Below are 15,572 nucleotides of genomic sequence, written 5' to 3'. Positions count from 1 at the left end.
GCTCTATAGCATTCCTAAAGATTAATTTACTGAGGTGGAAAATTTTCTGAAATGTATATGTTACTTGGTTCTGGACACGGCAGAAGTATCTCGAGTGTTCATGGGCTCAGGCTTTGCTACTCTTAACACATAACAGTCACAAAACAGAGCTGTATTTTGTATAATTTCCAGGCTCTCCCTCTGACCCAGGTATTATTGATGGAATGGAAAACAGTCCAGAAAATATATATCTGAAAGGTTTGAAAAAGAAAGCTGAATCGTTTTACTTACCATTTTTGAAGGAAAGATGAGAGCCTCCCTTCATTTCTGTTTATTTCTTGACTTAATTTACTCACGATTCTATTTAAAAGAAACACAAACAATAGTTTAAAAAATCCTTGAAACTTGTCAGTCATTTTCTTAGCTGTTTTCCCTCAATATTTGCTGAATTGAATCTGGTGATTCAGAATTATTATTTACTGTGTGGTAAGAATATTGAATTTATCATCTTATTGCAAAGTTGCACTATATTATATCTCACTGAAAGCTAGACATTTTTACATAGATAAAACCACATATTGTTGGATCAAGTTTAAGAATAAACTTCAATCCCAGCAAGCCTTAGAAACTTTGGGTGTGGTAGACATCACGGATTTGAATCCTGCTTTAAGTAATGGTAGTTTTGTTTCAAAGAAAACTTATGATAAGTCAGGGTCTGATTCTTAATTCTCATTATTGCTTTTTGAGGAAAGTCCCACCAAGAAAGTCCTGTGAGAACCAAAGCAAATTGGTTACATACAGCTGGTTAAAAATATCCCATTTTACTTCTAGCTTATGTTATTTTGGTCTATCAGAGACAGCAATTTTGGAAATAAAGGTAGTACAAAAAAAAAATCAGGAACTCAAGATGTCTGTGTATTTCAGATTCTAAATTCTGTAAAATCTTACTTTATTGTTTGTTAGTGCTGAATTCTTTTCCATGCATCTTAAAACTCATCAATCAAGCTTTGTATCAGTATTATAAAATCTCCATTTGTGGCCATGCAGTTAACAATCTATTTTGTTTTTCTTCTCCTTTCATGTCTTTTTCTGCTAGTCAGCAATAATAATCCACTAGGTTTTTTTCCAAATGACCTCATTTATGCATCTCTTGCATGTCTAACTGCTTTTCTGGCCTGGGAATTTCAAGCAGTCTAATATTTAAAAAAAAAAAAGCCAACAAAAACATACCATTTTTTTTGATCCTGAAGCATGCTGAAAATCTTTTTCGCACTTTGAATATCCCTTCTCTTGCCCTTACTACTTTCCTGATACTTACCTGACTGTAATTCAAATTAAGAGATAAAATCAAGGCTCTGTTCAATTATGGAAAGTGCTATGGGGACAGATTAGGCTGCCAGCAAGTATCAGGTAACAAGCCATTTCCAATCAGTATAGTTGTGCTGTCTGAACAGGATGAAGATGGGTCATTTGAAGTTAAGGATACGTACTCAAGGATCCAAGTATGAAAATAGAAAGGCAGAGGAAAAATATTTGGGTTTTTTTTTTCTTCTTTTTTAAGACAGTGCTTTGGAATTTGCTGATTAGAAGCAAATATTGTCATACTTGCCCCTTTTGAAATATGCACATGCACAAATGTTTATAATTTAAGGATTACAGCTGTCTAGATCTAACATCGTTACCTAAGCAAATTGTATAAAGCAACAAAAATGCCAAGTGATAGACACAGGACTCCTCTTGCTCTTCTTTCCCATGCAATCAACACTCCTCTGCACAAGAAATTTCCTTCTGCTGCAAGTGATAAGGCAGCTGCTGTGTGAATCATCAGTTCCATGCGGAACATCAGGAAATGTTCGGGGTGAACTGCACATACCAGTTCTTTGGTCAAGATGTGGATTACGGAACTTGTGTGTGGCTTATTCTCTGCTGTAGAAGAAGTAGAGGAAAGATCTTTTGTGATTTTGTGTTTGTTTTCAGTTGTGAAGATCGCTGGTTTTAGAGCTAATTTTTTTAGTTCAGACTTCCCTGGGTATGAATGAGACACCGGGAGAAGTTTTCTGGAGTAAACCTGGGCTGGCCGCTATGAGGATTTACACCAACTGGTTTTTGAGGAAAGACTGAAACAGTTGCTCATCTTATCTTGCTGCCAAAAAAATTTATCATTTACTGCTTAAAATACAGTGTCTAATCTTCAAGTTTATTTGAAATGCTTCAAACCAGTGGCTCAGAGGGGTTATTAGAAGAAAGCAAAGTTTAGAATGGTAATGCTTTACAAGGAACATTATCACCGAAGGTCGGTGCAGCCGAGTCTGTAGTCATGTGAGGAAGGAAGTGCCCAAACCACACTGCTCTGTGCACTGTGGGAGTGGATGATAGGAGAGGATAAGGCAACAGCACTTGCAGAAAATGTTACTCAGACTTCTCTTTCTCTTTCTACCGCCTCCACCAGATGCTTAGCTCAAAACTGGCAGGAAGTCGAAAATAAAAAAATTAAAAACCAACACTACACAACCAACCCCCAAAGCAGTAATCCAAAAGTGGCTTTTCTTTGCTAACTGCAGATATTGTTGTCACGATTAGAATCCATTCTACCTGTACGGCAGTAAAGGACTCCAGAGGGGTGAGTGGGGTGGAGGGCAAAGTCCTCTAGAGCCAGGAAGCTGCATAATTGCATAGTGTCAAGAGCACATTTTGTGATGCAGTCTTTGGTTTTGGCCTTTGAGAAAAGTCTGTTGGGCAGATGCAATACCGTTACGTTGGCTTCAAAACTGCCTGAATGTCAGAAATGTTCTAAACCTTTCAACAGCCTTTAGCATGCCATCTGAGAGAGTGTGCACACATTCACCTCTGCCCAAGGCATACCTTTACAGAAGAGAAGGGCACCACAGATTTCTTAATTCTTAGGTTTGCACTTGGGCTTTCCTGAAAGCAGAACGGCTTTCAGACTGGGCCATATTTGTAGGCTCAGAACTCAGCACACTTACCATTCTTGAAATGGCAGATGAAATTATGTATTTTAGTGCAATTATGCTCTTTTTATTACTGGAAATTTTCACAAGTACCATCAGCTTTCTGGCCAAGGTTGAAAATTGCACATCTCAGGTTTGCCAGCAACCTGCCACTGGGGACAGCCAAAGGAACAATAGCCTGTATTAGTACCTTGGCTTCCTGAAAACCTGGCAATGTTTTATCTCAAGATGGTAAACAATATGAGTGGCAAAGACTAACTTCAGTGCTTAGATCATGGTTCAGGTATTGATCAACCACGAACATTATTTTGAATGAGATCTTTGCTTTTTCTTGTTTATTAATTCTGAATTAATGAATGCGCTTTAAAGTATTTTGCAAGACTCACGTTTGTTATCCACAACTATGAATTTTATGACCTTCTGTGACTGCCAATAGTGATAATGAGCAATAAGAAAACTCCGTGTGTCCCTTAAGCTGTATATTGGCCTTTTGTTTCATTAGATTTATTATCAAAATGTTAATTACACCCTCGCCATTAGTTCTGAGTTTCATTTAGTGCTTAAGACAGATATTCAATGTCTGCTCTGTGTAAAATATATTATATCCCCTCCCTGTTTTGTTCGGTTCCACCACATGTGATCAAGCAGTATCAGATTTTCAAGCCAGTTCATCAGTACCATAGCAGATGTATGTAGGTCATTGAAGCAGAGAGGCATGGATCTTTTCATAGAATTGCAACTGTGCATAAATTGGTGAATATTCTTAAAATTCAACTTTTACCAAGTGATTTAAAGGTGGTACTCTGTATCTTCAAATAGAAATGTATTAATATATATTCAAGTAGAAATACTATGTGGTGGCATTTTCTATCTAGCTCGAAGAAGTGCCTGAATCTCAGCGTGTGTCCAAGCACTGCCTTTGGAAACGGAGCTTTAAACCAGTCCAAGAATCTCTCTTTACTCCCTCTTCCCTATGTACACCCAGAGCACTTCAGCTACAACACAGAACCGGCAAGGACCAAGTGACTTTTTGCACCTCCTTCTTGTCTAAAGGAAAGAGTGAAAGGGAAGCGGTGAGTGGAGCTGTTACTTTGCCTTCTGCTTTGGGACCTTGTGCTTGAGTAAGACCTTTCGTTCTACTGTGCACATAAATGGGAAAGAAAGAAAGGCTTCCATGTTAAATCAAAACCTAGCATTAAGGAAAGTTAATTTTATAAACTTCTCCCTATGATTGCTTTAATAGCAGTGTGTGAGGTCTTAGGGTTCCAAGGAGTGACAGCATCATCAAGGTAAATATTCTGAATGAGAGTTAAAACTTCGTATTTATCAGAGAAGCCCAAAATAGAATAATAGTTTCAAATTTGCAGGTTTGTGTAAAGGCCTAGATACTGCAAGGAAAGGAGGGCTTGTGGGTTTCCAGTTGTCTAATGCTCTGTTTGGCACAGCTTTATGCATGGCTCAAAGATGAGGACAACTTCTGGTTTTGCTCCTCTCAAATACTCCATTACAAAGTTGGTGTTCACAAGCCTCCACAAGAGATAAGGCCCCAATAGATGTCACAGAATCGCAGAATGTCAGGGGTTGGAAGGGACCTTGAAAGCTCATCCAGTGCAATCCCCCCGCCGGAGCAGGAACACCCAGATGAGGTTACACAGGAAGGTGTCCAGGCGGGTTGGAATGTCTGCAGAGAAGGAGACTCCACAACCTCCCTGCGGAAGAGATTTCCTTAACTGTGCCACTGAAGGTCACCTTGTGTACGAGACCTCGGTGGCTCTGCCAGGCATACGAGAAAGTTGGGTGGTGACCCCTGCTGACGTGGGTGAATGTGGAGTTTGTTATGACCCCTCGGGAAGTCTCCAAGTGGCCTTTGCACATGCAGGTGCAGTGGATCCTGTGCAGACTTACTGTCCATTAACCCTTTCGCCTGCAAAACAGTAGCCAGAATAAAACTTGCAGGGCCATCTGAATGCCTCAGCCACTTTTACGTGGTACCCTTATATACGTAAATTTTTAGCAAAGTTTTCAGTAGAGTTCAGCCCATTTAGTGGAGAGTTTTAAAGACTTTATGAAGTATTTTAGTTTTTCAAATAGTGTTTAAATCCATTTTTTGGTATTTAAAAATAAGCCAAAAAAAGATGAATTAAGATATGCACCTGTAACATGGCTCGTAGAGATTAACTTTCAAAATAATAATTCTTCTAATAATAACAGAAATTTGTGTGAGTTTTGATTAGTTTCAGGAAGTGGCTTTGCAATGACAACTGTCACCTATTTAGACACTTAAAGATTCTTGTAAAAGTCACAGAACCATCCCCAAGTAATGGCAATTATATTTAAAATTTGATCAGTAGATTTGCTCAGGTGTTTATATTTAGTAAAACCAGAGCCAGCTCAGGAGATCTGTGTGGATGTAGGCTGTGGTTTGCAAAACCTGTAGAGTTGCAAGTGCTGGGTTCTGTTCTCGATACATGTAGGTCAGCATAACCCTGCTAAAGTTACTGGAGAACGATCTTCCTTGTATATGTACTTTTTATTCGTTCCGCTGGCCAATGCTGTAAGTGTGGCACTTGCTATTTATATTAAGCATATTTACAGAATATGCTCAGATTTTTGCACTGTCGTTAAGTATCAGGTACTATAACTACAATACATTAATGTGTATTTCAGCTGCTAGAAAAACTCTTCCTACTAGGTGAGGTTTGCATTATGATATAAAAGTAAGGCATGAATGTGTTCTAGTAGAAGTCCACAGCAAGCACTTTCCATTTTGGTGAGAGCATGGAGATTCTGAAGCAATGAAATTAATGTTTAAAAAAAAAAGTCAGGTTTTTCCACCCATGAAATTTATTCTGTTTGGTTTTGGTGGTGTTTGTAGGCTTCTCTGGTTTTTGTTCATTTGTTTTGGTTTTGGTTGGTTGGTGATTTTTTTTTTTTTTTGAGGCAATCAGTTCTCTTTCCTATTAAAGCTCTGAATTTTTGTTTTAAATGGTGGCATTAATTACATGGAGGACCCCACATCACACCAACTTTTTCCATATATAGACACAATATTCTAGTGAATCGTTTCCCTGCTTGTAGTTGTGGAGAAAGGTGAGAACAAGGGCATTAGGTCCAGAACTTTCATTCAGATTTACTATTTTACTTATTTATTCAGTTCTTCAAGCTTTGTACCAATCTTCACTCTTCTTTTAAAGCTCCTGATTTCGAATTCTCTTCTTGTTGAGAAACCCAGATCTGACTAGAAAAGGCCATTCACTTTTTGCGAGAGTGTTACAAGGTAAATGGACTGTGAAAATTGAATTTTCAAACATTTTTGAGATATAAATAGATTAGACAAGGAGATAGGAGCAAGTCCACATTTTTAGATTTCATTTTAACTGTTCATCTATTACATTAGTGTCCCTCGTATGTGTGTTTATTAGACCTTCCACTGACCACTTTTGACTCACAAATTTGAAAGGAAATCACCAAAAGATCTCAAAATTAGAAGTTCGGACAAGGAGAACACAAGCCAGTTTTGCCAAAGGTTGGTTAAGGAGGAACAAATTATCAGAGAAATACAAGCAATATGTTTTACAGTATGGCAAAACGAGTTTTTCACAGACAGTCTGGTGTAATGCCAGTCCCTCAGTCTCGGTAACCATAGCTAAAGGTTGCTTTTAATTGACAGTAATTTCAAAAATGCTGAGACATCTGGGCATCTTTTTTTTTAATAGCATCTGGGCCCCTTACTAACACATCATATGCCACCAATCCCTATTATCGGGAATTTTATTGTGTGAAAATATAGATATGATCTTAACAAACATGCCATGTCTGAGGCTTTCAAGTTCAAGTCCTTGCATATCTGATCCAATGGAGATCATATCTGATCCTGCCCTTGGATCTACCACCGGCTCACCCCTGAGTGCATGAATGCGACCGACCACACAGGTATTTCAAAATTTGTCAGTATTCTGAGCTTCACCAAAACATCTTACACAAGCTCTGATGCATCAGCAAAGGCAAAGCAGACTGTATCTCCTGGAGCAAAATCAAGATAGGCACAGAGGAGAGAGTCAGGAACTAGGAAATGAGCAACAAAGAAACAGCCATGTTTTCACTGCAGACCAGCTGAGATAATTTTTAATGTTAAATTGGTTGGGCTTTACTTACGGCACTCTGAGTTTGGGAAATTTCTGAATATCATTTTCAGACATGTTCTGAAAAGGAAACACAAGGTATATATCACAAAATTGTGAATGGAACACCCTGTGACTTACAGAAGTTTGCATATTCAAAATGTGGCATGAAATTTCAACTGATAGGAATGTGAAGCGCATAGAAAAGCAATGCAGGATGACAGCCTGCCCAGCCCACGGTGCAGGACAGAAGTGAACCCATTTTCATAAAAAATCCTCTCTGTGCTTTTTCTGTTTTTCTGGATGTTGGTGTTTACTTTATATTGCTGCCAATTGTATTAGACTAGCTAGAAGGTTAACACACACCATGTGTGTCTGTTTACGCACAAAGGACTTCAGCAAAATTATCACATCTAGCATCAAAGAGAAGTACTTCTGGAGCTGGACTGTTTTAATGACAGTCTGTTAAAAAGATCTTTAAGAAGAGGTAAAATTTTAAACCAGTTCTTAGCAGATGAGAACTGGGTAAATTTATTTACCAGCAGATAAGCCATACTTCCAGTATTAATTTCAAATTAATGGAACTCTGTGCAACATTGAAGTCAAGTCATTTACTTCAGATTTGGGTTCCAATCCTGTTCTTTATTGGCGTTATATTGTCACATGGGCTGACAGGCAAGGTTAAAATACATTCCTGCTCTGCTTCTCAAAAGAACTGGAAATAAAACCCTCTTCTGCAACAGCTTCCTCCCTAGTGGTTGTCAGAATACTTAAGCTGAAGCAGGTGAACAGACAGTAAACCAAGAAATCGCAGAACTATTTTTAAGTGTTCTGTCTTTTTTTTTTTCCTCTTTTGGTTCTTGATTTCTAGATATTGCTTTTCGCTTGTACATTGCCATCACTTAGCATACAGGAAAACATATCCTTTCATATTTATTGTTAAAGAAGTCTTGAGATACTATAATTTGTCTCAGTGGACAGTTTCAAACAATTAATCGAGATCTACATCGTGGTAACATCATGTGCTACAGCTGATGGGTGTGAGCTCAGCAGAACATGCATGGTCTGCTGGAAACCCTCATCAGTGGCATTCTTCTTGGCAATTTCGGAATTATGCTTTTCACAGGAAATATGAAATGACAGAATATTTCAATTTTTTTTTAATCATTTCTGGTTTTAAAGCAATGTGCAATGAAATGTCCTTTTTAAAGGGCTGTTCCTGGTAGGGAAGGCAAAATTCTACCGTAGATTCCAATTTTAGGCTATTTTTGCTTCACATCTTTTTTGTACAGCTAAAAAATATGGTATTTAAGTGACTGCAGATATATTGAATTCCTTCGTGTTTGCATGGTGAAATTAGGCAAAGTTGTGCATGACTGCGAAGTTTCAGGGTAAAACTGTGAATTTTAAAATAGCGCACCATTTCCTGGAGTAGAGCTTTGTGCTGAACCTTGTCTGTAACGCAACAGTATATGTAAAATCACCTGTTCTAGTGGAGATGTAGCTCGAAAACTCCTTGGACTTAAGAGCAGCCTTGGCAGCCTAACAAAAATCTTTCTAGAAACTGGGATGGGGAGGAGAGTTTTTGACTCCTTCGACCATGACATGGCAACTGGGTTGCAGATTCCTCCTGAGCTGAGATGTGCAGAGTCTGCAGAGCTTTCCTGCTGCTCCTGCACAGAGTTGGCCGCTCTCTTCTTCCATCATGTGCAACTCTGAGTTTAGGAATGATTAGTGCATCACAACAACTTTTGAGAAAGTGTTCTGTTTAGTTAACCACAAGCTTTGCAAACCCCCGCTGGAACATGAATGGTTCTTTCGGTCTTTCTTAGTGCCAACAATAACAACTTTCCAATTACACCTTGGTTCAAAATGCTATCAATGATTTTTGGGGCAGAACAAATCCTATGTGTGTTTTCTAGCATTGTTTTGCCCCTGGGAGTACTCTCGGGAGTAAAAAAAAAACCAGAGAAAATATACTCCCTTTGTGGAAATGTTCTGTAGGATTTAGTGAAAAATTAGAATTTTTTTCTAAACGCTTTTAAAGTTTCTCTCCAGATTTCTATTCTGGTGGTTAACCTGGTGAATATTATGGGTTTTAACTCTCATAAAACGCCATATTGCCATTTTAAATACTATAGAATTTTATTAGACTAAGTTACACGGAATCCCTCTGGTTTTACTCCTACTACATCTCCCCTGTTTTTTCCTTGTGGTAGCCAGTAGGTACAGAAATGTGACTTTGAACCTAGGATGTTATTCTGATGGATAAGGCAGCTTTATTTTTAGAGTCAGGTTTACCATACAGATCTGACAACAGATAAAAAACCTGCAAATACTCAGTCTTAACAGTTTCTTCTGTGCAAATGTAATTTGACAGTTTCCAATAACTTACAAAATGTGACAAGATGTTTCTTAGAAAAACAATTCATAGAAGAATTTTTTTTTTTTCAGGATTGCGTTGTGCTCTAGAATATTTCACTTAAAGTCTCTTTTTGTGGTTCTGTTGCACAGGTGAACCTTTTTTGCATTATCAAATCGACAAGTAGGTCAAAAGCTTAAAAAAATAGTCTCAGCAGATGTGAGCAGCTGCTTGCTTACTTAATAGAAAAACATCCTTTCAATCTTCAATGCTTCTGAAGAAATGCTGCACTCTGAGCTATGTATTTACAGAAACATGCTGGAAATAATTTTTAAAAATTACAAAAACCACATAGAAATCACAGTTATTGTAACTCTCAAACTTCCAGAATTTCATAATACTTCCAGAGCCAGACCTCCCACTCCAGCCACAGATCCTTAGTGCTTGGGCTAAGGACAATCTGTCTGTTTGGGGTCAGTAGGACGAATCCTCTGACAGACACTGAATCACTCTGACTCCACCCAGTAAAAGGGAGACGTAATATCCTGGTCCTGCTAACGGTGTCTGCAAAATGTATGTTGCATTTCAATGGGACGTCAAAAAGCTTGATACATTAGAACAAGTAAATAGAAAATAAGAAGGTTTTAGAAGAGGTATGCATAGATTTCCCCACTATGACTAATTATACAGATTATCAAAGTGACTAATTTGGGGGAAAGTAGAAGAGGTAATATTTTGAAATAAACTAAAATAGAAGTAAAATGAAGTAATAATAAATGCCCTTACACATCTTCATGGATGTGTATTTAAGGCCTGAAAATGGCAGCTATGTCAATGGAAGTTGTCAACTATACTGAAGTTAAGCCAAGTTGTTGGTTAAAGCCTGGAGCAATGTGGATTTAAACCCACTGGGGCTTTGCTTTCTAGTTTTGTTGCTCTTAAAGTTAATTGATTTTATGTATTGCTCCAGAAGAAATCTCATTTACCTAGAGAGGCATGAAACAGGGATTACACTAGAAGGCCAGTCATCCTGACCAGGTCTGTGTCTTCTTTAGGAGGAGAGGAAAATGCAAAAATATGAGTTTTCTGTAGTTAGTATTTGAAAACAAGCACTTCCTACAAAGGAAGAGATTAATTCAAGACAAGATTGTGGTTTTATAACTTCCCTGTCAGTTTAAAAATTACTAAAATACCTGCATATTAAATAACATGCTTGGGTTCCCAGCATTCGATATTTAAAGCAAGATGCCTGGCTGATTTTAATAAAGGCATTTAGTTTTCATGTTTATACCTCAGTAACCATCTGCCAGCTCAGTACTTTGCATCTGCTAATGCAAAACAAGGAGGAATTGAAACGATCACTTGATGGGAGTTTTACAGGAAAGAATTTTACAACTCTACTTACCAAAAACCTTTGTCCATTTATGCTGTGCTTTCTCACGACTTTTTCGCAGTCCTTATACTTTAACTGTCAAGTAAAAGAAGATGATTATTGTACTCTTCATGATGAGAATGGATTAAGACGCTTAAACATATGCCTAGCTTTGAGTAGGTGCTTCAATTCTAGAGCCTAAGTGGCTCATTTTCTTCACTTTTAAGACAAAGATTCTTCAGTGGACTTGAGGATTTTCATTAATTAGGAACATATAATTCCTTACATTTAGAAACCACCTCACAGTTACCTGGCCCAAAGAAATATTTGGAAAATGAATAGTTCTGGTACTGACTGGGATGAAAGCTGTGGAAAACAGGGAATACAGCAAAAACCTCAGTATCTCAGTGTACTGAAGCCATGATCCTAGTCCCTGAATTCATTGTTGTGATCAAAAAGCTTCCTCTTCTGGATGGAAATGTCACTTGTTAATCCTGGAAATGATCTGTAATACTTAGAAAGCTTTTCCATAATATTATGTTTCAGAGTAGCATCTGGGACAAGGACGTACATTCTGGAAGCTGATCACGTACACAAAAAAGGCAGGATCCTGCTTTGACCAGGGAAAAACGTAGCAGTGATTTGGGGGACTTAGGGAAAAAACAAACAGAACAAAAGAAAGCAAACCACACACACAAACACTCCCCAAGAGCAACACCACCACGACCACAACAACAAAAGCCCACAAACAAACGAACAAAAAAAACCCTAGCTACACTTAGCAAGACATGATTCTTACATATTTCCAATGGGCGTCTTAAGATGTTTTTTAATTTAAACAGTAACAGCATCATGTGAGAACACAGCTTATATTTTTGATCTGGCTAGAATGCATTTCATCTGTTCCAAGTTGATCAAGTCCATACCAGAAGGAACCTGAAGAGCAGGCCGACAAAGGGACTTTTTGCAGCTTTCAAGACAAGAATGGCTCTGGTCCTGCCTGAAACTTTAGCTCGTGAAAGCTACGCAGAGAAACGATCCTGTGCTGCTGGGAGAATTCTCCGAAAGCAGAGAACATCTTAGAGGGAGCATCGTGTCCTTTCTTCTATTCTATTTCTTCACTTTAAGGAGTAATCTTGTAACTTGGTATTATTTGAGACCAGATCCTGAAAACGGCTGAACAGCTGACAGAATATTTTTAGGAGTCGTCTTCAGTTACTCATATGCAGAAACAGATCTAACTCTGCTAAATATTTTAGAATACAGATTAATACTCTTGTGTGGCTCTTTCACAGAGTGAGTGCGATCATGAGGTTACCAGCACAGGTCTGGGTGCAGCAATGAGCAACTGCTACGCTTGGTAGGACATATCAGTGTGACTGAGATCTCATCTCTTTCTTAAAGTAATAGATGAAAAATACTGTTTAGCTATTAACATGAACATCTTTGCTTTTTACAAAAAAAAAAAAAAATTGAAGCCTTTAAAGATTATTTGAAGGTTTAGTGTTTATGGTCGTTCCCTGTTTTGAATGCATGGTTTAAGTTAAAATTGGCTTCAAGTTAACACACCTAGAATAATGAATTAGATATTGTTACTGTTCAGTATAAAGAATTTCACAGAAACTAAGAACTTTATTTGTGCCAGGAATACATCATAGCAGTGTTACAGGAATTACTGATCACAGAATGTCAGGGATTGGAAGGGACCTCGAAAGATCATCCAGTCCAGTCCCCCTGCCAGAGCAGGAACGGATGCGTATGCTCACTGAATTTTGCTAGTAGGAAGGTGTAAGCTAGCAATTAATTGACTAAATTCTTACCACTGCCCTGTGTTTTGGTGAGAGAAGATTTGAATGTGTTTGTCCTTTGAAAATCATCCCATAATTATACCAGTTTAGGGGGAAAAAAATTACTTGTCCCTCTTGGGTTTGAATCCTGTACTTTGAACATATGGCTGCAGGCAAAGTATGTTAGTCCGATGCAGATAAGCATTCCTAAGGTATAACATTCGACCCTTTAATGATATGTGTGAGGGAAATCGTGTTTATTTGGGGTGAAGGTCTGGTCACTTATGGCCGTTGCCCAGGGTTGGCTGACTTAGGCTGACATAATTGTCTTACACAGATTTCTTAGGTGACTTCAGGCAGCTTTTGCCCGGATTCACCTCCCCAAAAGTGGAATGACAAGATTATCTCTGTCCTGGAGGGTATCCGGATCAGTAGAGGGGAGGTACTCAGAAATCAATGTGACCAGGCACATTCAGTTACGGTTCATCCTTTTGTCACAGTTAAGAATGTCATTATCAACTCTTCCAGGAAGCCATTTCCCCTGTTAGTCTCTTGGAAATGTTGATCCAGACCACCACGCACCACTGTTGTAATGGTTTTTTATTTGTCTGAGGTTGCCCGTTGGTAATGATCTCATCTATTCCATCTCCAATTCTTCATTTCACTTTCTTGTGCCTCTTGCACCCTAAAATTAGAGGTCTGCAAGTAGTTAGCAGTTTCATTGCTCTGCACGTTGGGTAGACATAAACTTTGTGTTTGTGTTTGTCTTCGTTATCTTGCTTTGCACTCTAATATCAAACTTGCCTCAGCTCCCCAAAGAAAACTCTCAGATACTTATAGTAGCTGTTGAAACAAAACATTTTGCATTATTTCAAAGCGAAGCCCAAACTGTTCCAGGTTTTACAAGTCTAGCCTGTCAGCTTGCTTGAAAATTAACCAGCTATGCTAGCATTACTTGAAAATCGTCCTAAATCTTCTGATTGTTACATTCCAGGGCAACAGTTTTGGACTTTGGGAGGAACATATTCAGTTTCAAGGGAGATGGAGCAGGCACTGTCTGATGTGAATTGAAAAATGAGTAATTAACAGAGAACACACAGAAATTAAATTTCAGTAGAATCGGCTCGGTTACACATTCCTGGGCAATTACAAAGGTGTCAGCATTGCTGTGCAGGGGATATATATTGGCAGAGAATTCCTGTGTTGCCTTTCAAAGTATTTCTTCAGTGTGGAAACTCCTCTGCATTGTAAAATGAAATGTATAGATCGTCACAAGTGAAAAGATGTCGAAACAGAAGTTCCTAGCTAGTCACAGGAGGTAGCATTCAGAAAAGTAACCATGACAGGAAAGGAGGTGTAGCCAGGAATCATGAGCCATGAGTTTTACCCAAGAAGTTTTAGAATAGGGAAGTCAAACCAAAAGGTGAAAGGTCTTTGCAGCTGCATCTGAAAAAATGAGGTGTCCATGTATCCACAACTGTTAAGTTTCTGGCTGGGTTCACATGGTTGTGATTAGCAAAGACATTCAGAGGCTTGTTTGTGAACACCAAGCAATTTGAAAAAAAAATACCACTTCTGAAAATCATTAAAGATGACCTGGAAAGATCGCAACCTTCACGCATTAATGTCTTCTACAGCTGTTAATGTATATCAACAATTGTTGTAGTAAAGTGTACATTTTCTCCGAAAGACAATGAGTTTCTCTTATACCAAATTTAAAACACACTTTCAAGATTTGTTTATAAATTTCAGTGGCCAGTTTAGCTCAGTTTCTTAATTGCCAGTGGTTTTGCTTTTAGTTTTGCTGCAAGCTTTGCCTGTTATAAAAATATGTAAGTTTAATACAGATATTGTTAGAGTAGTTTGCTCCTCCATCCTACAAAGAGGAAACACAGCTAAACTTACCGTCCTAAAATATTCTGCTAAGTCATCTGGGTTCCACGTAACCACGTCTGAACGGTAGGGAATGTTTCGCAAATCCATGGTAAGTTTTCTCCTCTAGGCTGTTACAGAACGTTCATAGCAGTGCTATCGATGAAATTCCCTCTGCATGAGCACCTCCGGCATGTCCAGTAGTTCCTTCCCTGATACACAGCTTCTGTTTAAGTCCTGTTTAATTCAGAACGACGTTGTTAGGACACCCCGGAGAGCTGCTGCTTCCTCTAATACAAAATGGTCTCTTCTCAGAACAGTTGTCAGCTTGTCAGCCTCACCACTTCCTTTGTCTGAATGTAAATGAGTAAACAAGGAAGAACAGCAAAGTGTTGAAAATGTTCTGCCTGCTACATATAAGAAAGCTCCTATGGACCCTGTTTGCTTGTAATTGCATACATAAATATTTGCATATTTACACACTCTGTACAGTATAAAAATATTGCATATTTTCTGCATAGACTTTGGTTACTGCTTCTGTGCAAGTCTAGCGCAGACAAGCCACCCCAAAACAAGAAAGTGTTCACCTAAGAGAAACTTCTTCAACTTACCTCACTACCCAAAGTCTCACGTTGGCTTTCTTTGATTTGTACAACGATACAAGCTTAGTGTTGGAGGTGTACATAAGGAGTTATGCGAGAATTAAGGATGAAATTACAGTCAACATTCCTTCAAATAAGGAATTATTGTCTCTTACTGACACTAATAAATGGACAAGCTTAGATGAAAAAGTATTACACTTGTATTGTTTCAGTGCTTCATTTTTCAGCTACCTCTAATGAAGATTTTTGTGTCCAAAAAAGAATCCACAGGACCATAATATTACCAGTTCATCTGTCATGTATAGCCGATCCAGGCACCATCTTATCAGTAGGTCCCCTTAGTGAGACTACATTTAGTAATTCCAGATGTGTCTGGTTTTTTAAAAAGCCAGTGAATCCGTTCTCCCTTTTCTCGACGTGGAGCTTCCTCCCAAAGTTGTGCTGGTGGGAATGCTTGGGGTCGCTGCACACACCTGCTCCAGCAGACTGCACGAACGGTGGTATTTCA

General features: G+C 38.5%; 1 protein-coding gene across 1 annotated transcript in view; it reads right to left on the bottom strand.

Annotated features, from left to right (window-relative positions):
• The window catches only part of LCP2 (lymphocyte cytosolic protein 2), a 31,664-nt gene extending 16,924 nt beyond the window's left edge, over window positions 1-14,740 (bottom strand). The window contains exons 1-4 of the mRNA XM_065644132.1: window positions 14,496-14,740; window positions 10,837-10,899; window positions 7,104-7,150; window positions 271-339 (exon numbers count right to left, since the gene is read on the bottom strand). Of these exons, the coding sequence (XP_065500204.1) occupies window positions 271-339; window positions 7,104-7,150; window positions 10,837-10,899; window positions 14,496-14,573 (257 nt within the window). The 5' untranslated portion in view covers window positions 14,574-14,740. The remainder of the gene's footprint in view (window positions 1-270; window positions 340-7,103; window positions 7,151-10,836; window positions 10,900-14,495) is intronic.
• Window positions 14,741-15,572: the final 832 nt, after the last annotated feature.

This window comes from Caloenas nicobarica, chromosome 13 (assembly GCF_036013445.1).
Source record: "Caloenas nicobarica isolate bCalNic1 chromosome 13, bCalNic1.hap1, whole genome shotgun sequence".
NCBI lineage: Eukaryota > Metazoa > Chordata > Aves > Columbiformes > Columbidae > Caloenas > Caloenas nicobarica.
This window is presented reverse-complemented; position numbering and strand designations above follow the sequence as displayed.